This window comes from Mauremys reevesii, unplaced genomic scaffold, assembly GCF_016161935.1.
Source record: "Mauremys reevesii isolate NIE-2019 unplaced genomic scaffold, ASM1616193v1 Contig81, whole genome shotgun sequence".
NCBI classification, from domain to species: Eukaryota; Metazoa; Chordata; order Testudines; family Geoemydidae; genus Mauremys; species Mauremys reevesii.
In genome coordinates, this window is record NW_024100897.1 from 171,097 (window position 1) to 195,500 (window position 24,404).

General features: G+C 45.4%; 1 protein-coding gene across 7 annotated transcripts in view; it reads left to right on the forward strand.

Moving 5' to 3' along the window:
* The first annotated feature begins 8,966 nt into the window (after positions 1-8,966).
* The window catches only part of LOC120394871 (gametocyte-specific factor 1-like), a 34,086-nt gene continuing 18,648 nt past the window's right edge, over positions 8,967-24,404 (forward strand). For 4 of the 7 annotated variants that reach the window (XM_039519047.1, XM_039519048.1, XM_039519042.1 and 1 more), the window contains exons 1-2: positions 20,255-20,275; positions 20,483-20,597. In XM_039519047.1, coding sequence (XP_039374981.1) covers positions 20,258-20,275; positions 20,483-20,597 — 133 coding nt within the window. In that variant the 5' untranslated portion in view covers positions 20,255-20,257. Of the gene's footprint in view, positions 9,097-9,735; positions 9,862-18,760; positions 18,802-20,254; positions 20,276-20,482; positions 20,598-24,404 lie in introns of those variants that run through there. The other 3 variants (XM_039519044.1, XM_039519045.1, XM_039519046.1) reach the window with 3 other exon arrangements.

The window sequence follows — 24,404 nt, forward strand, 5'->3', positions numbered from 1 at the left end:
TAATCACGGGGGCTCTTCTCTCAATCTCCTCTCCAATTTATCAACACCCTTTTTGAGTTGTGGGCACGAGAACTGGACACCGTATTCCAATGGAAGTCACACAAGTGCCAGATTTAGAGGTAAAATAACCACTGTACTCCTCCTTGAGATTCCCCTTTTTATGCTTTTCAGCTTTTTTGGCCACAGCATGAGTTCGTGTTCAGCTGATTATTCATCATGATCCCCACAATCTTTTTCAGAGTCACTGCTTCCCAGACAGCATCCCCCATCAGATATGTATGGCCTAAATTCTTTGGGCCTAGATGCTCACATTTACATTCAGCCATATTTAAATGCATCTTTGTTTGCGCCCAGTTTACCAAGTGATCTAGATCTCTCTGAATCTGTCCTCTCCATTTTTTAACACTTCCCTGCTAAAGTTGGCAGATGAGATAAAAATTGGGAAGATTTTATGTCCTCTGCCAGGTTATTGATAAAAAAGGTGAAAATCGAATTCCTTCCTGCATCTAAACACTTTTCTCCTTTGCTGCTTCAAGCTTCCACAATGTCTCTGATGCCATCTACAGATTTTACTATATTGAAGCAGTTCTGTAGTGCCCTGATGCTATCAAACAAGTCCATGATGCGTTGGTTCCCTCCAAATCATGGGTATTTCAACCCCAAAAGTGACCACATACTCTGTACCAGAAAGCTTCAACCAACAGAGATGGTGAGTAAATATCACTACCAAGAAGTTACAGCTGTCTCGTGAGTTCATTTACAACTCTGTAGCCCCACTGAAGACAGAATATGGCCCCTTACTTCTTGCTCATGTGGTACTCAGGGCAGATGAAATAGAGAGACAAGGGGAGTGAGACAATATCTTTAATTAGATTATCTCACCCACCTTGGCGCTCTAATATCTTGGAACCAACATGGCTACAACAGCACTGCATAGAACGGGAGATGAAATAGACAGGCAATGCTTTTAGATCCATCTAGTTACATAATCCAAAGCAATGACTCTCAAGCCTCCTTAGTATTAATTTTCAACCATTGACAATTGGCTTGGTACTGACCAGAGACAACATATGGCAGCCCCTGCTCTGAGGAGCTTGTGAACTAAAAGAGAGGCAGAGTTGACAGGATGTACTGGGAAATCAGAAGGAGGGAGGATCTTGTTGGGGAGGGGGGCAGGTGTTTTATTTTTTATCTCCTTATCATCCTCCCCAGGAAACAGAGGATGCTTTTCATAAGAGGCATTTACCTACAAATCTTGTTGCCTGGGTCACCATGTGTATAAACCCAGAACTCGTGTGGATATTTATTTTCTAACAAGTCACTGTCTAAACCAGGAAACCCCACTGGCAGCAAATTCCTCGTGCAGTTCATACATGCAGACACATAGACAGTTACCTTAAGGAGTGGTACCTCACCTTGGTGACGTGAAAAACATCAGTGCTCTCCTTATATTGCTCAAGAAGCCATGACATCTGTTCAAATATCTGACCTTGATACTCCTCTTTGTGTAGCAGGAGACTCATCATGGGACCAAGGGCTTTGATGACAGCCTGCTTGAGCTGCATAGATGAGACACAGAATTTATGTTCCTACGAATTCATTCAATATCATTCAATGGGCACACCTTTTCTACTTCCAATGACTGCACCTTCCCTTGTTCCACTGTAAGATTGTGTCTATCTCAATATTTCCTGGTAAAGAACCAGGACTCGCCGGGTTGGTTTCAGGATTATATCCTAATGCACCTCACAGCTATACCAGGTAAAATATTCCCCAGATTAGTATGCATTCTAGGCCAACTCATCCCTGCTGGAACTCCACTGGGGCTGAATGGAGGAATTAATTTAGGCCACTATCCCGTGTTTATCTGAACGTTAGGTGCATAAAACTAGAATCCATGTACACTGGGTACAGACAGAATTTCCATGATGTGGTGACATTATAAATGTTAGGGTTTTAGATATTTTACATGACACTCTGTTCCATCCAAAAGGACCTACCATTAAATGCCATCATCACAATGAGTGTCAGACTCATAGAATTTAACGTTACAATTTCTGCTAAAGTTTTAGAGAACCAGCAATTCTCACCTCCAGCTCCTCACAGGTCAGCCAGTTGCTGGTCACATGAGAGTAGACGGGAAGAAAATGATTGCAGAGCTGCAATTCGCCCACTTTGGGGAATGGGTACTTTTCCCAGCTAGCCAAAAAGAGACGTACTGCCCTTGACCATTGTTCCAGAACTGCATGGACGGAGAGAAGACAGGCAATGTGAAAAGGACACATTAGTAATGAGGAGAAGTTGCTTTATCGGTGAAGACACCCAGGCCTAAAGTTTACTACAATTCCGTGGCAGCTACTGCTTAGTTCAGGACTAGACGCTGAAATCCAGCATCAGTTTTGAGCTATTTCTCTTCCCCCCATTCCATGTCTTGTTTCTCAAAAGGCTTTTTAATTTGCAGATCTCTCAATCTTTTTTCAATTACCAGCATCTGAAGACAATTTTTTCTCCCTTCCTTGTTACCTCTTAATTAGAGCTGCTTGAAAAAGCAGTTTAAATTAAATTACAAATCTTTACTGATAGTGTTTTTTTCTTTCTAAATTGCAAAGTTTAAAAATCATTTATATTTTTCAAAAATCAAAAAAAATTCAGCCACCTCTTTAGATACTCAGAAACACTGGATGCACACTTCCTGATCAAACTTGTCATTGACATTTTCACGTTTGTTTTTCCTCAAATTTGAGGAAAAAATTATGGAAAATATAATTAAAAATCAAAATATTTCAGCAAGCTCTCCTCTGAACGACTCGTGCCCTCTGCAGTTATTGTTTATTTAACTCTAACACTGTATGATTTAACCTGAGTTACAGTTTGTCTGAAAGATGTTCGGTGCCCCTAACTGCCATTGGCTTTACTGGGATTTGAAGGTAGTGGGAGCACTTTGCCCTAAAAGTAGGTGAATCTAGTGTCCTTGCTAAGAAGAATTAGGGCCCAATCCTGTTGTCTATGAAGTCGATGGCAAAATTCCCATTTACCTCAAAGGCACAGGATTAACCCCTTACTGAGCATCACCTGAAAAGCAAAGGAAGAGAGAAGTAGAGAGGAAGAGATTACAGAGAAAGAGTGTGAAAGGAAATGATGATAAAGAAACTAAGAGGAGAGAATGGGTGAAGGAGTGGGAAATGGGATATTTAAATGTACAGTATTGAAATCTGCTCCCTTCACCTCCTCCCCCAGGAGACTGCTGGCAGATGGACAGCTTCAGCCTTTGTGTCTGTTTATTTTAAATTATATCCATGAGTCATAAAGGGCTTGAACTTACAAATGCTCAGCTCCTCCTGCAAAGTGAGGAGCACTCTCAACTTCACTGAGTGCCGCGGGAGCCAAGAAACGCAGCACCTGGTGCAATCCAGGGCAGGGAGCACAGTTCAGGGCGTGTTTGCAAACTTGGTCAGTCACTCCAATCTGTACCAAAACCCCCTAAGTATCCATTTGGGGCACTGCCGTAAGTTCTGGCACTTACCACCGCAAAATGCTTGTCTCATCCTGCTGTCATTGACTAACTCCAGCATGGAGAACATGGTGCTCAGGGTCATTTCCACAAAGGGATACAGTCAAGTGCTGCAGAGAAAGGCCAGAAGAGAAGGAAGACAGATAATTGGCTGCTCCGCCTTCTTAGAACACACTTGGAAACATTGTGGGGCAGGATGCTATGGGCTCCTAGGCCAGTTTGTGCTGTGTAAGCAGAGCAGACTGGCTTTAAAGGAGCCATTGAAAGCCAGTGGGGGATTCTCCCTGAAGAGAGGAATCCCGCACCAGTGCACAGCTCTGCCCGATGCCTAACTCACTCCCAGGGTAAGGAGAGAGCAGTGGGGCGGGATGGGACGTGGGGTGGAGACGAGCTCCACTGGACCTGGGTAAGGGGAGAGAGCATTGGGGCGGGATGGGAAGTGGGGTGGAGAAGAGCTCCACTGGACCTGATCTTCCACTCAGTCCCATCCTTAAGGAACTTCAGTCAGGGCAGAAGTTAGAGCTTGCACCGCTGTCTGCATAGCTCATGATCTGGAAGCCAGAACTAGCAATAGCAGTTAATCCTGTGTCTCTCCACACACGCACGCACGCACACACTCAAGCAGAGCTCAGTTTAGCTGCAACATTTTTAGGTAGAGAGAGTAATCCCCTGTCCTTAAATGAAAGATGATAACTTTGAAACAAAAGATGGAAGTTACCATACCATAGGCTGATGACAGGTTGCCCAGTGTAACTAAAATAAACTCTTCAGGCAGCTTCGGTGGTTTCAGGTGACAGTGCAGCTCATACATGACATCATCAAAATAGCAGCTTGCCAGAGTCACTAACGTGTTGCTAGCTGCCACTTTTACCTCATTTGTTGCTTCCTAAGAAAAAAAAGACCACAAAAAGAGAAAGACTGAAGTAACTGAAGCCGGTTGCACTAGCCAGAGTTGTTTATATGAGTCAAGTTCTTATTTCTGTGCATAAGTTCCGAATGAACTCGCCCAACTTTCTGCAGATACAGTCATTAGTCATAAATATTCATTGAGTCGTTTGGCTAAACAATTTTCAGCCTTTGAGTTGCTTGCAAGCTGCTTAGTTAGACTATTCACTAGTAGCTCCTTGTGGTGGATGACTGATCACCAGAGTCACGTGATATTTTGCCCTGCCCTTCCCTGAGGAGGTAGTTAGACACAGACTGGGCAGCTTCAAAGATATTCAGAGAGCCTTCCTGGAATAAACTGTCCCCCAAAAGGAGGCTGACTTCCTTTGGAACAAGAGAGGGATTTTTCCATGGGTTTTCCTGCTGCCAAACTAGATTCTAAATCCAATGCTGCTGCTTTTGGAGATAGCTCAGATTCTGTCTGTCTTAGGGCTTTATACTGCCACTTATCGCTATAGTATCAGAGCGCCTCCCACATAACATCAGTATCAAAAATGAAATCCCTAGTAGACTTTGGGAAAGACGTGCTCATTAAGAAACCACAGGCCTGTCTCTGTGTCTGAGATCATGTGTCTCAGGTTCTGATCCTGCAAAGCACTTAAGCACATGTGTAACTTTCACATGTGAGTTTTCCCATCTTATGCATGTGCACAAGTGCTGTCTAGGACCTGGGCTTTGGTCTGGAGGAAGGTGTGGGCCTCTAACAGAAGAATACATTTTCATTTCAGTATATAGTTTACCCCCAAAAAAAGAAGAGTTTTAATTAGTTAAAGCTTTGGATCCTTTGATTAGTAGCTCAGGAGAACTAACTTACCCGAGTCTCTCTCATCTGCTCTGAGGCTAGGCTTATAATTTTGTTCACTAGCCTCATCTCTAGGCCCCCGGTGTCCTGCTGTAACACCCCCTCCAGGATATAGTAGATGGCTACTCTGTTTTGCTGGGGACAAACCAGAAAAGAGAACAAACAATTTTCTTGATGACCACACAGTAATTTGACGAATAAGCCCCTGCCCTAAAGAGCTTCCAATCCAAACATGAAATGATTAGCCCAAGTCTTATCAGAACAGAGCCGGTCCGTGGCCAGGAAGAGAATCCATGTCTCCTGAGTCATTATCCAGAGTCCTATCCACTAGGCCACACTGACTCCTCAGCCAGCATGCTCACACAACTAATCCCTTGGCTTAACTGGTGTCAAACATGCCATGCCCTCCACAATCACCGCATTAGCAGCACTTCAGAAGCGGCCAAACAATTGACATATTTTAATCTTCCTGCAGAGAAAAAAGCCAGAAGAAGCCTCCTTCACTGCCCCCTTCTCGAGTTTCATTTATTGAAATGAAACAATAAAAAGGAGCCCCTTGCCCTTGCTCTAGCCACTCCAGACAGAATTGGTAAATGTGTAATTACAAAATACCCAACTCCCGCAGTAAGTCCTCAACAGCTGCTAGGGGAAATTAGCTCAGCAGTTAGATCTACACTGATAGTCGCACAGTTGAAGGTGTCTTTTATGAGGCCCATCAGTGTAGAAATTCACAGATGATACTAAATATGGGGGAGTTTAGTAACAGCTGGGACAGAAAAAAATAAAGAGGACACAGAAAAATTAAAAACTTGAGCAGAGAACAAGATTCCTTTCAGAAACCTGCAAACTAGCACATCTGGAAAGGAGGTAGAAGTAACTGACATAATGGGAGGGAGAAAAGTGGGAAGCAACAAGTGCCCTGGGGGTGACAGTGAAAAACCAAGTCAATGTGTATATGCAAGGGGTGATGGCTACCACAAAGAGCCATGTGGGTTGGGTCTTTTCCACACAGGGATCATGGCACAAAGCAGGAAGATGACAGTTTCTCTCTGTTCATCTAAGGTGTGACTGCATCTGGATTATTGCATTTTCTAGCACCACATTCCCAGAGAGATCAACAAACTGGAAGTAATTCATGGGAGAGCAAAAAAGAATGCAGGGGGTGGCAGAATTGACTTCTGAATAGAGCCCTGCAACCTGACCCAAATCCTATGGGACCTGACTACAGGCATCAGGCTCAGGTTGGATGAGAAAACAACTGACTCTCTTGGGCTCAGGTCAGCTCGGCTCTCCTCCTTTAGCCCATGGGATCGGCACAACAGGGGGCAATGTCAGAGGATGAAGCCATCGCTGCACATTGTTGCTGCTGAGCCAGCTCCACGAGCAGGATGCAGTGGCAATATCCGGTTTGGGGGGAAGGGCTGGGACCAAGATGGAAAATGATTCAACCCTCTCAAGGTGAGGTGAGTGGGCTTGGAGCCAGTTCAGGTTGGGCTTCAAAACTGGGCCCGAGCAGACCTCTACTTCTGAAGACAGACTGAAAGAACTGTCTACGGCAGATGCGGCCAAAGGATGGCTATGAGGAGACATGATAATACCAGACAACTATGTGAAGCATGTGAACATCAAGGAGGGAGAGGAATTTTTTAGTATAATACATTTAGGTAAAAGTAGGAGTAATGGGATTAAACTAAAAAAAGACATACAGTTTAGACTTTAATAACAGGAAAAATGCCTCACCTGTGAGACAGATCTATAAGGTTATGACATAGTCTTCCTAGGAAAATAGTGGAAGTTCAGTCATTAGGGGCTTTTAAAATTAGTTTAGCCAAACCAGTTGAAAATGGCCTGGGAGTGCTCCTGCGTTAGCAGGGAAATGGACTGGATGATCCAATAGGTCTTTTCCATCTCTGTCTCCTGGGAGTCTCTAAATCTAGGTAACCTGCATGCCAAGGTCATAAAGCCCTTTGGAATGTTCAGAGCCAATCAGATCTCTCGATTGGCTAAACATTCCAGGGGTGCTGCTTGAAAAGGAGGCTTCTGCAAACTGCAACCAGAACACACAGCTCCACTGGGGAGAAGCTCCTTCCATTCATTTTTAAATGTCAGGAGGATTTGTTTAATTGAAAACTGTCACTGATAATTTATGAATACATAAGCACTACGTAATACAAGCAGCTCTGGATTAGGCAACAATTTTATTCTTTAAAACCAAAAGATTCATAATTAATCAAGTAATTCAAATAATTAAAGTACTAGGAGGCCAAGACAAGCAGTTGGGTTCTGCTCATAAGGACTAGTGGGGGAGAACAGACTGGGGCAGGGGCTGAATGGGAGTGGAGACCGAGGGTTACAGGGGGGAGGGAGGTTCAGAGCCACATAGTGATGTGGGAGGAGGTGCAGAGCTACACAGGGACAGGGGGTGGTTGGGTAGGGCACAGAGCCACATTGGGATGGGGGGAGTGGGGGTCTGAGTCAGGGTGGAGGAACACATGTGGACAAGGGGTGCAAGGTCCCATGAGGGTGCAGGAACACATGGAGACAGGGGCAGATGCCTTACTGAATGGGAGAGGTTAGGAGTCAGCCAGGGTCTGCATGGGGGGAGCTCCCTAACAATTCCTCCCCACCCCTCCCAAAAAAACTGTTCCATACCTTTCCCATCCATACCCAGCAACCCTCCAAGTTCACACCCAGGCTCCTTCCCAGCAATTTACCTCCCTCTCCCTCAGCTCCTCCATTACCCCTGACTCCACCAAGCCTTTGCACTGCAGCTGAGGGGTGCAAGAAATATGGCTCTGTAGTGAGTTGAAATGAATTGTTACTCAGAGTTCTGTATTAATATGCATAGTAAGGAATCTATTTGTCAAAAAACATTTCCTCAATCCTTTTTGTTGTCTGTATTGATACAGACATACTTGCTGCCAGGGATTTTGAAATAAATAATTTGAACTGGTGCAATTATATTGTATATTTGCAGAAATGTTAAAATACTGTGTGCATCATTTTTATTTTTTTGTTGCAGAATCCCCCCCCCCCCCGAAAATATATAGATAAGGTCCCTTCAGTGCTATAATCTCAATGACCTTTCTTATGATGACATGAGTGTTGGCTAGGAATAAGAGCAGAGAGTCAGTTCACTTGGGTATTATTCACATTCTTTTACTAACTTGCTAAGTGGTGTTGAGCAAGTAACTTAATTCCCTGTGACACAAATCATCTGTAAATGGGGATCATGCTTACCATTCTCACAAGGGTGCTGAGAGTCTTAATTCATTAGTATTAGGTAAGTGCTTTGAGATTTTTGGATGAAGATGCTAAAGAAGGGTAAAGTATTATTAGAAGAGATTACTGAAGGTCCTACAGTGTACTTTTACTATATACAACCCATGTACTCCACTGTGTGTAAACAGACAATGTTCTTTTTACAGAGCATTATATCAGCCTGATCTGTAATAATAGCATTCCCCAGGAAGTCAGGCAGAATTTGGTGTGGACACATGGAAAGCAGATTTAATTTCATGAAATTGCTCTACCTCATCCTGTTGCAGTTTCTCCAGTAGAACTCTCACAACACTAACCAGCTTGGTCTTTGCTATAGAGGCAATCCTGAGGGCAATTCTGTTCTTATCTTGGTCAGCTATATGCGCCATGAGCGAAATAACCTCATTATAAACACCTGAAATTCAATAAAAGGATTTGGCTGGTTACCATTAATAGTAGAATTAGTGCTGGCCTCTTTAATTCACTATCCAGTAAAGATTCTGCAGGTGCCCAAACACTGTGAGGAGAAGAAGACCTGGGAATCATGTAAATCCTCTTCCTTCCTCCTGATGATCAGGTTTGTGTGCTGAAGGACCCAGTGTGTTTGAGGGGAATCATAATGAAGAAAATTTGCTCCTTTCAAGTAGATCCCCATGTAAAATAATCTTCCTTTCCCTCTTTACTATCAATTGATGAGGTTTGATAGCATACAGAATAATTATTTATGGCCCAAATTTTCAAAACCGGGTGCCTAAACTTAAGCTCCTAAATCCATATTAAGGCACCTACACCCTGATTCAGCATCTAATCACATGCTTAACTCTAAGCCAACAAAGAGACCTAAAGTTAAGCACATGCTTTAAGAGTTTTGCTTAGTCAGACCTCCCCCATAACATTCAATAGAAACTGAGATTCTCAGGAAAGTTTCCAGGTCCAAAGGCTGTAGGCCAAGTCCTCAACTGGTGTAAATCAACACAGCTACAAGGAAGACAACAGAGCAACACTGATTTACAGCAGCTGAGGTTCTGGTCATACAAATGGAGAACATTACAACTTATCTATCTGTATGCCTAGGCTTTCTGAATGTGTGTGTGAATATAGACTGGATCTAGAAAATACAATGCTGACCCTTACCTCTCTCTGTTACCTCCAGTTCACTCACAAGATTATTCATGTTTTAGTCTTTTTTCACCACTTCCTACAGTCCTTTCTCTAAAGAGCTCCTGTACTGTCAGGCAGCTGGCCTCTCAGTCTGTCATGGCCAGGATTAGATTCAGATTATGCAAGCACTATTATGACATCAGTGTGACTGCAGCATACCTCACAATCTGCTGCTGACCAGGTATGTACTGTAATTACATGGACAAGAGTCTCAAAGGTATTTAGGCTCCTAACTCACACTGAAATCAGTAGCTTTTAGGAACCTAAATACATTTCAATATCTGGGCCCATACATGTAAGCAGTTCAACAGGTGGCTATATTTGCTCCAGTGTAGAATTTCTCATTCTCTCAACATCATTTTGAATTTTGGTTCGGTCCCTCTCTCAGTTTACCACACTTTCCAGTATTGGTTTTACCTGAAAATCTGCTCCTGGTTGAATTTATATAAAATAAAAGCACCAAACAAAGAAAGAGAAGAAACTGCCTTGGAGAATGCACAGTGACCCTTGAGTGTGGTTGGTTGGTTTCCTTTGCTTTTTAATTTGGTTGATCAAAAAGCCTGATGAAACCTTATTGAACTGTATTACAAATATTGATTTTTATATTCTTTTACAATGAATTGAAATTTATACTTAATTTCCATGTCCTGCCAGACAAATCAACTACATTAATTTTTATTGTGTTTAACACAGTGTGGTGTCATATGTAGGGCCATATGTAGAGCCAACTCTTGATTTTGGAAGTTATGTTGCCTTTAAAGCATTCAGAGTGATGACACTCTTTGCAGTAAACCATATGGGAAAAGAATTCCAATTACATTTGTCCCTTGCTATGTATAACTGATTTTGTGCCTTACCCTTTCTGATTTTATCCTTACATGTATATGCTATTCTTTTGTACTCCTCCTTAGTAATTCGTCCATGTTTCCACATTGAGTAGGATTTCTTTTTGATTTTCAGGTCATTAAAAAACTTACTATTCTTCCTATCTTTCCTTTGTATTGGCAGTTGTGCCTTTAATATTGTCTCCATGAGAAATTGCCAGCTTTCCTGAACTCCTTTATGCCTTAGATATTTTCCTTATGGGTGGCTACCTACCAATTCTTTGAGTATATTGAAGTGAGCTTTTTGTAGTCCTTCCTCTGTCATTCTCACTCCTTCCTTTCCTTAGAATCATGAAATCTATCATTCATAATCACTTTCACCCAAATCACCTTCCACCTTCACAACCAGCTCCTCCCTGTTGGTCAAAATAAAGTCTAAAATGGCTGTCCTTCAGGTTACTTCCTCCATTTTCTGAAACAAAGCATTGTCCCCAGTACATTCCAGGAACTTACTGGATAATTTTGTTTTTTGCCATATTTCTTTCTTAACAGCTGTCTAGGTAGGTAAAATCCCCCATTATTATCATCAGGATTTGTGTTTTGAATATTTCTGGTTTTTGTTCTAGAAATGCCTCTTCTCCCTCCTCTTCCTGATTGGGTGGTCTGTAATAGACCCTTACCAGGACATCACCCCTGTTTTTTCCTTCTTTTATCTTTACTCAGAGACTTTCAACTGGTCTGCTTCTCACCTCCTTCTGGACCTCAGAACAAGTGTACAATGCAATATGTCCTCTCTTTTTTTTTTTCCTGCTTGTCCTTCCTGACCAAGCTATAGCCCTCTATACCAAGTCCTAAGATTTAGCCTATCAAGTAACTGTGATGCCAGTTAAGCTGTTATGACTTATGTACTAAAACTCCCAGATTTTACTGTTTATTCCTCATTATTATTACTCCTTCCATTTGTGTATAGACATCTAAGATGTTAAGCAGATACCCCCCCATGGATTTCCCTTTTGTTACTCCTATAATTCTACTACAATTTTCCACATCTGCTTTTCCCCAAACATCTAGTCCTCTATTAAGGTCACCTTTTTTTACCTGGTGGCTTTTTTCACCCGCCCCCTCTGAACTTAGTTTTAAGCTCTTCTCATAAGGTTGGTGAGTCAGCACATGAAGATATTCTTCTCCTTCTTGGTCAGATGGACCTCATCTCTTCCAAGCAAACCTCCTTCCTGCAATAGCAGCCCATGGTAGAGGAAGTCAAACCCTCCCATAGACCCATCTTCATAACCCTATTATGTGGACCATTGAGTGTGTATTGAGCAGAAAGCACACTCACTGCAGGAGATGAAGGGACTGAGTTAAACTGCAGATGTCAAGTTCACATACTTCCATTTTCAGTGACTAATCTCTTAAGCCAGTGGGAATGGCTACGGTAAAAAAGTATTTCTGTAGATCAGCATGTGATTATTTGTATTGCAGCACTGCCTCATAGTCCCAGTCACAGACCAGGATCCCATTGCGCTAGGACCTGTACAGACATAGAACAAAATAGTCCTTAACTGTCATTAATTAAGACATAGTAACAGCACAATAAACAGACAAGAGGATAATAAAGCAAGCAAAAAACTCCCCTTTGACCAGGTACCAACATTAACTAATAGAATGCTACATATTTAGGGAACTTTCTCCCTGATTCAGGGTCTGATGTCACTAAGCCCCTGTTCCATACCATTGTGTAAACTGGGGACTTGTACAAGATGGAAAGTATATAGTGGCACACAATTGAGGCCTACTCCATTTTTAGTACATAAACAGGAGGCCACTCTGTAAGAAGCTAAGGGCATGGTCAGCACAGAGAATTTGCCTGTCTCTGTGCTGCTGTTATGCACCCCTCACTATCTGCACCTGGCTCCATAAACTTCGGCCTTTTAAGAATGCAGCATTGTGTAGGAGCAGGGGTAATTGTAATAATGCTTGTTCATTGCAGCTGTTAACATCAGGGCAAGGCATCCACATATAGGTCCACTACAGATGGACCAGTGATAGGAAGAGTGTTCATGGATGTGACACGTAACACCATAAACTATTAAATGCCACAGAACAAATTAAGATCAATAACAGAACAACATTATGTGTGGCGAAGCCATGACAAACACTGTGCAGGCATCAGGGAGCTCAGAAATTAGCACATCACGCAAACACTGCCTCAGCTTGACTTAGATCTTGGGCAATAGTAGACCCTTAAAAGGAAGCCACAGCTTTACCCCCATGGTCACTGTGGTGTTAACTGGCTGCATTTTACAAGAGCTGGATCATAGGTTGACTCTGAGTGTGTTTACACGGGGCAAGGTTTGCACAACACAAGCCTTGTGCACACACTTCCCTTCAGAGCAGCTGCAGGTGGAGGCCCGACCATTCCCCCTCCAGCAGAGGGGGAGACACGGCATCCGCCCCTCACTGCGCATGGGGGTGATTTCCTGGTGCACAAACAGCCCATGCTGTATTCTGCGTGGGGGAAGGCCCAAGCCCTGTGCGTGGGGTGTGGTTCCCGTCACCTCCTTTCCAATTTCAATCCTCCCCTTGCGTTAGTGACCTGATGGTATGGCCAGGTGGAAGCGGGGTGGGATGGCAGAACAGCTAGGGCACTAATGCGTCTTTGTGGTGCTGTCCTTCATTGCTTCATTGTGTGTTACTGCTGCGTGCTGGCATGTGCTCCTGTGGCCGGTCTGCCCCAAGAGGTCAGGGCAGCAGGAACCCTCTGTCCCGCAGCTCAGAAAATGGCAAGGCAGAGCTGCTGGAGAGTAGCCTTCTGAAGGACAGGTGCATAGCTCCGTCCTGGATTTCAGGTGCCTGAGTGAAGCCCCAGGCTGTTGTGGCAGCACAACATCTTTGCTCAGATTTGGATGGGCCTGGCTGCTAAGTAAGTCGGCCGCAACCCACCCAGGCCCATCTGTGGCTACGCCCCTGATTCTCAGCCAAAGGATTGAAAATACTGGTGAAAGAATATGTGGTAAGCGATCTTGTGGAGACAGGATAACGTCTTGTTGGTCATGTTTAGTGTCTAGAAAGCATGTTATGATTTTGTTTAATATGTAACTGTTTCCAAAATTCTCACTCTCTCTCACTTGAATCCAGGGCCGGCTTTAGGCCAATTCAACCAATTCCCCCAAATCGGGACCCGCGCCTAAGAGGGCCCTGCACCCAAGCCCTGCCAGTGCGCTGTACCGGGGTGGCCCAGCTTCCCCAGGGGGCAATTTAAAGGGCCTGGGGCTCCCAGCAGGGACTGGAGCCTCAGGCCCTTTAAATTGCCACCAGAGCCCCACTGCTGGAGCCCTGGGGGCTATTTAAAAAGTCCAGGGCTCCCCTTGCTTCTACTGCCCTGGCCCTTTAAATAGCCCCTGGAACCCCGCCACTTCCCCAGGGCTCCTGTGGCTATTTAAAGGGCCAGGGTGGTAGAAGCAGGGGAGCCCCAGGCCCTTTAAATAACCCCCAGAGTCCTGGGATAGCAGGGGGCTCCAGCTGCCTCTGCTGCCCCGGTCCTTTAAATAGCCCCCGGAGCCCTGCCGCTTCCCCAGGACTCCCATGGCTATTTAAAGGGCTAGGGCGGTGGAAGCAGGGGAGCCACTGGCCCTTTAAATAGCCCCCAAGCCCCGGGCTGCTACTGCTACCCTGGTGGGGGAGGGAGGAGGAGGCGGCATTTACCGTACAGGGTGGGCTGTACCCCCTGTACCCACACTCCCTGTCTGCACCCAGCCCCTGCCCGCACCAGCCCCGCACCCCCTGCCCTGTCTCCAGACAACCCCTGCTGCACGCCCGCCTGAAGCCAGCCAGTCCCGCACTCCTCTGTCTCCAGGCCTGCCAACCCTTGCTGCACCCCCCTGCGGCCCTGCCTGAAGCCAGCCAGCCCACCCCACATCCCCCTGTCTCCAGCCAGCCCCACACCCCTTGCCCTGCTTGCAGCCAGACCCTACCTCCAGTCAGTCCCTGCCCTGCCTCCAGCCAGCCCCATGTCCACTGGTGCCCTGCAGTTCCCAGGGCAGTAACCCTGCACACCTGCTTCAATGAGAGGGCAGGGAACAGCTGGGACCCACACATGTGCACACCCTAGGGTGACCAGACAGCAAGTGTGAAAAATTGGAACAGGGGTGGGGGGTAGTAGGATCCTATATAAGAAAAAGACCCCCAAATCGGGACTGTCCCTATAAAATCTGGACATCTGGTCACCCTAGCACACCCCCAGGGAGTGGCAGGGACCCACACATGTGAAACAGAGCTCATTTCTAGTTCAGGCCCATCTTTTTAAAAAAGAACTTTAGGTAGGGTTAACGTACATCCGTATTTTCCCAGACATGTCCAGCTTTTTGGTTCTTAAATCGCCATCCAGGAGGAATTTTTAAAAATACGGACGTATGGTAACCCTATTGGTACAAAAAATACATACTGTGGCACATCCCTTAAAGCAGAACTTTTTACAGGGAACCGGTTGCTAAGAAATGAAAGGCTTTTTTTTACATGGTTTTTTTTTTTTTAGTCATCCCTGCCGGGGCCCCGCCGAAAATGTTCGAATTGGGCCCCGCACTTCCTAAAGCCGGCCCTGCTTGAATCGCTGTTCTTTGATGATACATTTATTCCTGTTTTCACACACACTCTCTCTTTTTAAGTTCTGTGTGTTCAGTTGAGCAGTGGCCCTGAGTAGAATTGTACTATTCTTTTGGGATTAGCGGATCTAAAAGCAAAGTGAGTTTTCAATCGAACAGGAGCGCAGCACTCCAGGGGGATTCTTGAAGGGATTCTCGATTAAGTATTGATAAAAATGGAACACAAATACCTATGAGTCTCTTCACAATCTAGACCATTTTTAACACAATGGGATCACTATGGAACACCGTTCGTGCCTTGAATCACATGTTCCATCCTGCCTAACTAAACAAAGGGCAGCTACCAAGACCCCCCCCATGCCCTTCAGTGTTGCCATTACCTTCTTCTGTACCTACACAACAACAAGATAGGGATTGCATAAGAGACAGGGACGGCTCTAGGCACCAGCAAACCAAGCACGTGCTTGGGGCAGCACATTTTCAGGGGCGGCATTCCAGCCATCTTTTTTTTGTTTTGTTTGGGGTGGCAAAATCCTAGAGCCAGCCATGGCAGCAGCAGCACATTGTGCGCAGGGGTGCCCTGCGGCTGCTGCGGTTCGCGCCACAAGGGAGCAGGTCCCACACCTTGTGGGTGGGCCGGGCAGGGTCCGAGCAGGGGACACTCGGGCTGGGGGCCACTCTGTGGGGCACACGGCGCCGCCTGCAGGTGCCGCAGGGCAACTGCCCACTAGCACCACAGCCGGGGTTGGGCGAAGCGGCTCGAGACACCCAGAGACTGCGGCAGGGCGGCCAGAAGCAGCAGCAGTGGGGTCATAGAGGGGTCAACACAATCTACAGCAGCTAACTGTGATGCTACAAACAGAGTTGTGACCATAGGTGAGAAATACCTAGTACATGAATTCTAAAAGCCAGTCCTGTGCAAGAATGAAACTATGGTAAAACAAACACAGGAAATGATTTAGAATTTCCTTTTGTTGAATACTTTGAGTGTTCCATAGCTCAAGTCTTTAAGTTGCACGATTGTTTTATGCCTCTTTGATGGCAGAGTAGAGGACTGTCGCTTTTCCAATCCTTATTTTTCTGTTTATAGTCTGGACTGTGTTCTCATGAGTTACAAGAAGAAATGCAAACCAGCGGAAGCCATCGCTCTTTCAAACATGCTGTATTCTCAAACTCTCACCTACTGATGTATAAAGCAAAATTATTTGGATTAGTCACGTGATAACTTTCTCTCATTTATAGGAAATGTGTCTTTATTTAAAAGTTACACTCCTAATTTTAAAATACTAATAAGCACAGCCCACAACTTGCACAGTGCCTTGGTAATCTGGAGTAAGAGCTGGTGACGAGGATTTCATGTTTGCATTTCAGAATCTAGAAGCACTGTAGTGTTGCCAGTGTCTACTGCGTTCAAAATCAATTTGAAGAATATGTTTGGGTATCTGTCCTCTTCCCTGTCTCCTTCATGCCCCAATTTAAAGGTGTCTCTTCTGACACACTACTAAAGGGATGGGCCATGCCTGCATTACCACTTATGTCGTCAAAATGTCTGTTGCTCATGCCCCTTCCCCGAGTGACATATGTTACGCTGGCATAAGTGCATCATTGGCAGGAGAGCTTCTCCCACTGACATAGCTCCTGCCGCTCACTGGAGTGGCTTTTTCACGCCGACCGGAGAGCTCTCCCATTGGCATAGAGCAGCTTTGCCACATGCGCTGCAGAGGAGTAGCTGTACCGTCCAGCTGCAGCGCTGTAAGTTGCCTTATTTTTTGGACCCGTTTGCCATAGTCTGCAGACCCCCAAGGGTCCGCTGACCACAAGCTGAGACCCACTAATTTGAGAGACTGTCAGAGGGTTTTCTTTGCAAAGCTGCTCTGCTGGTCAAGGGAAAGGGAACAACAACAACAATGTTGTTAAGATAAAAGCCTTCCTTAGTGTTTTACACCTCCAATGCTGTCACTGTTTTTCTTTCTTCTTCTGGATCTTCAGTAGAAAGTTACCAAGATTTTTAAAGGGATGTTTGCCATGGGACTAAGCAGCTTGAGGTCTCTGTATACCAGTCTCCCGACTTTGTATCCGAGTGTTTAACGTTGGACAGCTGCAGGGTCTCGTTAACACCTCTGACTCTCTGGGCCTGATCTTCCATCTAAATGAATACAACAAGCGCCACCCACTGACCAATGCAGATAAAAGGGAACACTGACTAGCTGCCCTTTCTATCAGCCCCATCCATCCTGTGCACCAAAGGAGGTGGGGCTCATGGAAACGCTACCATATGAGCTGCAATGAAGACTGTACTGGTCTGTCACATCTTACGCTGGGGTTACGTTCCGCAGTCAGCATGTAAAGCGAAAATCTCCTATAGTCAAAATGACCCTTGAAAATCCCTTAAATCACCCATAAAGTACAGTTTTGTGTATACAACCCTGTACAGTACTATGTATTGTATACACCAATGTACAGTATAAAAGAGACTACAAATGCACAATTTTACTATATTTTTAATAACATAACAGAAGAATAAAAAATGAAAACAGTACAGTACTGTAAACCTGAACAGTCACCAGTCATCCTGGATAGTCTTGCTAGTCTTGTACTGTACAAACTCCAATGATTAGTCTTCCTCTTCCCCTGACAACACTATAATTGAGTCATCAGGGCTTGATGTCGATTCAGGAGACGATGGACCAGGCTTGAGTGATGGAGAGCGAGCCGTAGACTAAGTGGTTGGCTCTGGTTCAGCTCGAGAAGTTGATTGTGTAGGCTCTGCTGCTGCTGGTTATTTTTTCTTTAAAAACATGGTGATTGGCAAGTGTAGCTCTTGTCTCTTGAGCTCCTCAAACATTTCTTAGTACGGTCTCAAATCATCTGTAATACTACGTGCGATTTTGAGGCTTCGTTCCATAGAAGGATCTGTGACGATGCAGTTCTGGCGGGACCCAACTGAGAGAGCCAATTCAGGACCAATTGCTCAAACAGGGCAGTCACAGCCCAAGGCTGGGGTTTTTCCACCTCTAAGGCAAATCAAACCAGCCAGACAAAAAGGACTTCGGTTTCACCCCACTGGCTAATCACAAGTCACACAAGCAATTTCCTTAGACACTCCAGTCTCCCAGTATCCCCACCAGTGCCACTCGTCCTGGGGATGAATGGTTATGAAAACCAACGCCCCAATAAAAGAAAAAGGTTCTCTTGATTCCAAAGAATCAAGCCCCAGACCCAGGTCAATGTACACATCAGATCTTACCCACAAATCACGCTGTTGCCAATCCTTTAGAACCTAAAATCTAAAGGTTTATTCATAAAGGGAAAAAGGTAGAGATGAGAGCTAGAATTGGTTAATGGCAAAGTTCTTAGTTCAGGATTGTAGCAGTGATGGAATAAACTGCAGGTTCAAATCAAGTCTCTGGAGTACATCCCCAGCTGGAATGGGTCATCAGCAGGGGTGAGCTGGAGCCGGTTCGCACCGGTTCGCGCGAACCCGTTGTTAAATTTAGAAGCGGTTTTAGAACCGCTTGTTAACTAGCTTCCCTGCGAGGGAAGCTTTGATGGGCTCTGCCTGGGAAGCCTGTAATTCCTCCACCCGGCCGCCGGGGGGCGCTGCGCTGCGCTGCGAGAGCCATGTGAGCTGCCTCCTGGCCCTGTTGCTGCTCCTGCTCTTTGGGCCTCTGGCCCTGGGGCTCCTGCTGCTGCCTGGTGAGTCCCCGGCTGCCTCCTGCTGCTCCCAGCCCCCCCCCCTGTGAGTGTCTGCGCCCCTCCCCCGCCTTCCCTGCCACAGCCACCCCCCTGCACCCCCTCCCCCCAGCCGCCCCCAGCCAGCCCCCCGCCCCTCCCCCGCCTTCCCTGCCCCCAGCTGCCCCCAGCCACCCCCCTGCCCCCAGCTGCCCCCAGCCACCCCCCTGCCCGCAGCCACCCCCTGCCCACAGCCAGCCCCTCCCCCCTTCTCTGCCCCACCCCTGCCCCCAGCCACCCCTGCCCCCAGCCAGCCCCTGCCCCACCTCTGCCCCCAGCCCTGCCCCCAGCCAGCCTCTGCCCACAGCCACCCTCTGCCCGCTCCTGCCCCCAGCCAGCCTCTGCCCACAGTCACCCTCTGCCCACAGCCACCCCCTGCCCACAGCCGCCCGCAGCCGCCCCCTGCCCACAGCCGCCCGCAGCCGCCCCCTGCCCACAGCCACCCACAGCCACCCCCTGCCCACAGCCACCCGCAGCCCGCCCGTCTGCATCACCTGCCCACAGCCAGCCCGTGTCACTCCCTGCCTCCAGCTAGCCCTGCCCCACGCCCCTATCTGCAGCCAGCCCCACATCCACTGGTGCCCTGCAGTTCCCAGGGCAGTAACCCTGCACACCTGCTTTAATGAGGGGGGGGCAGGGAGCAGCTGGGACCCACACATGTGCACACCCTAGAGTGACCAGACAGCAAGTGTGAAAAATCGGGACGGGGGTGAGGGGTAATAGGAGCCTATATAAGAAAAAGACCCAAAAATTGAGACTGTCCCTGATCACCACCCACACATGTGAAACGGAGCTCATTTCTAGTTCAGCCGTGGCAGCGCTTTGAAGTGTAAGTGTAGCCAAAGCCTAGGTGTAAAAGTGTTGACCTGTCAGGCAGGTGGAGTGGCTCAGGATGGAGCACTAAATTGTGTATAAGAGATAATTGAGCTCTCAAAATACATGGCTTAACTTTTCTTGGGAACTGGTTCTTTTAACCCTTTTAAATTTATTGGGCAAGAAGGATGTTTCAGATAAATCTTTGGATTTTAGCATCTTGGAGGAAACCTTTCTGTGTGTGGCAGAAGAATATGAGGTTCCAGGTGCCCTACGTTATACGTGGGCCACCTTATAAGCTTGTGTCCTAAGCATACATAGCATAGATATAAAGTCTACTGGCTGCTGTCATGCAGTTGATCATTGACCCTTAGTAGCTGTGATGAATAAATTGAAATAACTTTCAAGTTATTTCCAGTGCTTGCAAGTTGAAGCTAGAAAAATTTAGAGTGGAAATAAGGCTTATTTTTAACAATGAGGGTAATTAACCATTGGAAAAATTACCAGCTGTTGTGGTAGACTCTCCATCAAACTTTTGAAATCAAGATTGGATGTCTTTCTAAAGGATCTGCACTAGGTCAAATGGGAATTAAGTCAGGGCAGTCCTATGCCTTGTGTTATGCAGGTCAGCCTAAATCAGTAGTTTTCAACTTTTTTTCATTTGTGGACTCTTAAAAAATTTCGAATGGAGGTGCAGGACCCCTTTGGAAATCCTAGATATAGTCTGTGGACCCCCATGGGTCTGTGGATCACAGGTTGAAACCTCTTAGATGATCATAATTGTCTCTTCTGGCCTTAGCAATCTGTGAATCTCTTCATTTTTGGTCTATAGGGTAAATATTTTAAGGAGGAGAGTGACACTCAGAGACTGGCTCAAAGGGTCCTCCAGCGAAACTTAAGTCAGCGTTCTTTCAGCATCATTAAAATGGATTTAGAAGACAACTATGGTAAGTATTTCTTTGCTGGCTTGTAACATTCATGCAGGGGTCTGGACTAGATGACCTCTGGAGGTCCCTTCCAGTCCTACAATTCTGATTCTATTCATGGTTCCTGCAAAGATACAGTGAGAGACAGCTTAGATCTTTGAAAGTATTAAAGTATCTTAAACTTGATTAAAAGGAGGGAGTGGCTTCTAGGGAAGTAACTTTCCCCTCTAGGCATTAAGTTTGGTGGATATATGCATCTGTGTATTAGAGCAGTGGTTCACTGCACCTGATTTTGGGTCCCAGAATGAAAGAATTTGTGGTCTTCTTGCAGTTCAAAACCACACAAACTTTAGAGGCAATAAACAATGATGTGGGTCAATATCACAGCAAGAAACCATACCTAGGTTTTGCAAGGTGGGTGTGAGACTGCTTGGGTGATATGTAGTTCCTGGGTGGGTGACTGGGTGTACTGAGACAAACTCTTCTAGGCAGCATATTGGGTGCAGACATGCAACACCATGCCCCAACCTTTGTGAGCTGGGAAGGCTGGAGTGGGGGTGTAACTCAGCTGTGTGGGGTTCACTTTATTTATTTAGCATATGCAATCTGGCTAAGCCACAGCGTTCTTATCAGTAATGTTCAAGGCATGAAGGCCTCCAGGAAGTTGTCATTTTACAGTCCTCCACTGTGTGTGTAGGTTCCCACACTGACCCTAGTGGACTATGTCCCCCAGCTGCAGCATGTCAGCGGTCTGGAGAAATGGACGATCCAACTAGCAGATTTGCTGTGTTGGGTACAAACTGGTTACAAAACTACAGTCATGTCTGGTGCAGACAGGGCCTAAATCAGTTTCCTGGGGATCATCCCAGTAAAGTGACTTCTTATTAAGGCCCTATCCATGCCACATTTCATAATTTACTTTATTACCAGTTGCCTTACCAAGGTTAATATCCTGTTAGTTCTAGGGCTGTCAAACAATTAAACAGGTTAATCACACGATTAAACAGTAAGAGAATACTATTTATTTAAATATATGTGGATGTTTTCTACATTTTCAAATACATTGATTTCAATTACAACAAAGAATACAAAGTGTACAGTGCTCACTTATATTTATTTTTTATTACAAGTGTTTGTACTGTAAAAAAATAGTATTTTTCAGTTCATGTAATATAAATAATATAATGCAATCTCTTTATCATGAAAGTTGAACTTACAAATGTAGAATTATGGACCAAAAAAATTGCCTCCTAAAACAATGTAAAACTTTAGAGCCTACACGTACAGTCAGTCTTACTACTTGTTCAGCCAATTGCTAAGATAAACAAGTTTGTTTACATTTGCAGGAGATAATGCTGCCCACTTCTTGTTTACAATCTCACCTGGAATGAGAACAGGCGTTCACATGGCACTGTTGTAGCCAGCGTCGCAAGATACTTAAGTGCCAGATGCGCTAAAGCAGGGATAGGCAACCTATGGTACGTGTGCCGAAGGTGGCACGTGAGCTGATTTTCAGTGGCACTCACACGGCCTGGGTCTTGGCCACTGGTCTGGGAGGCTCTGCATTTTAATTTAATTTTAAATGAAGCTTCTTAAACATTTTAAAAACATCATTTACTTTACATACAACAATAGTTTAGTTCTATATTATAGACTTATAGAAAGAGACCTTCTAAAAACATTAAAATGTATTACTGGCACGCAAAACCTTAAATTAGAGTGAATAAATGAAGACTCGGCACACCACTTCTGAAAGGTTCTGACCCCTGCGCTAAAGATTCATATGTCCCTTCAAGCACCATTCCAGAGGACATGTGTCCATGCTGACGACAAGTTCTGCTCAATAACGATCTAAAGCAGTGTGGCCCAACGCATGTTACTTTCATAATCTGAGTCAGATGCCACCAGCAGAAGGTTGAATTTCTTTTTTGGTGGTTTGGGTTCTGTAGTTTACACATTGGAGTATTGTTCTTTTAAGACTTCTGAAAACATGCTCCACACCTCATCCCTCTCAGATTTTCAAAGGCACTTCAGATTCTTAAATCTTGGGTTGAGTGCTGTAGCTATCTTTAGAAATCTCACATTTGTACATTCTTTGCATTTTGTCAAATCTGCAGTTAAAAATTGTCCTTAAAATGAACAACATGTGTTGGGTCATCATCTGAGACTGCTAGAACGTGAAATATATGGCAAAATGTGGGTAAAACAGAGAAGGAAACCTACAATTCTCCCCCAAAGAATTCAGTCTCAAATTATTTAATGTGTTGTTTTTTTAACAAGTGTCGTCAGCATGGAAGCATGACCTCTGAAATGTGGCTGAAGCATGAAGGGGCATATGAATGTTTAGCATATCTGGCATGTAAATACCTTGCGGTGCTGGCTACAAATGTGCCATACAAACTCCTGTTCTGAGTTTCAGGTGACATTGTAAATGAGAAATGAGCAGCAGTATCTCCCATAAATGTAAACAAACTTGTTTTTCTTAGCGATTGGCTGAACAAGAAGTAGGACTCAGTGGACTTGTGGGCTCTAAAGTTTTGTTTTGTTTTTGAGTGCAGTTATGTAACACATCTACATTTGTAAGTTGCATTTTCACAAATAAAGAGATTGTACCACACTACTTGTATGAGGTGAATTGAAAAATACTATTTATCATTTTTACAGTGCAAATATTTGTAATAAAAACAAGAGTCAGCACTGTATCTTTTGTATTCTGTGTCATAATTGAAATCAATATATTTGAAAATGTAGAAAACATCCAAAAATATTTTATACTTCAGTTGGTATACTGTTGTGTAACAGTGCAATGATTAAAACTGTGAGTAATCGTGATTAATTTTTTAATTGTGATTTTATTTAATCACATGAGTTAATTGTGATTAATATACAGTCCTAGTTAGTATCATGGTCGGGTAAGGGAGCTGCCCTCTTCAGAGGCCTAGCCTGGCATATGGTGCTGGTTTGATGCATTGGGGATGACTCTCCTCGCCCCCCCCACCCCACACACACACACAGAGTAATTCATGGGTACACAGGCTTGGTGCTCTGGAACCATTGGATGAAGTTCAGGGCTTGTCTACACTACCTCTTAAGTCGATATAATTTATGTCAGTCACAGATGTGAAAAAGCCACCCCCCTGATCAACGCATCACCTGAGCTGTCCACACCAGCCCTAAGTCAGTGGGGGACACTCTCCTGCTGTCATAGCTTCCGTCTCTTGCTGAGGTGGAGTAATTATGCTGATGGGAGAGGGCTCTCCAGTCAGCATAGTGCGTTTTCACCAGACTCACTAGAGCAGCGCAGTAGTGTAGACTAGCCATCAGACAGGACCCTCTTGTAGTGTGACCACCCCTCGGGGCGCACGCTCACTAGGACAAACCGCCTGGGCTTCAGCTCCTCCTGGGTCTGACCTCTGAGCGTTCAGCATCCCTGTTTCACGCCATAAGCTGCCTGCAGCGAGTCCACCTGAATTGAACACCTGGGGAAACCTTGCATGCCCCCCTAAGGGGCCATGCACTCCCGACGGTGTAAAACAGAAGGGTTTATTAGTCGTCTGAAACAACATAGAGCAGAATCTTGTTAGCACAGAAAGCAGGAAGTTAAAGCAAAGTCCATCTTAAGGAGACCCAGAGCCCTGGGTTCTCCCACTCAGTCCCAAACCAGGAGACTGACCAGCTTTCAGCAGCTCACTCTCAGTCACACCCAGTTGCCCCTCCTCCATCCTGTATGCTGTTGCCCAGGCAAACTGGTCACCTGGCCTCCACCTCTTTGTTCTCTAATTCCTCCGACTGGCTCTTGCAGAGAATGGGCCTCAGGATACAGAATGT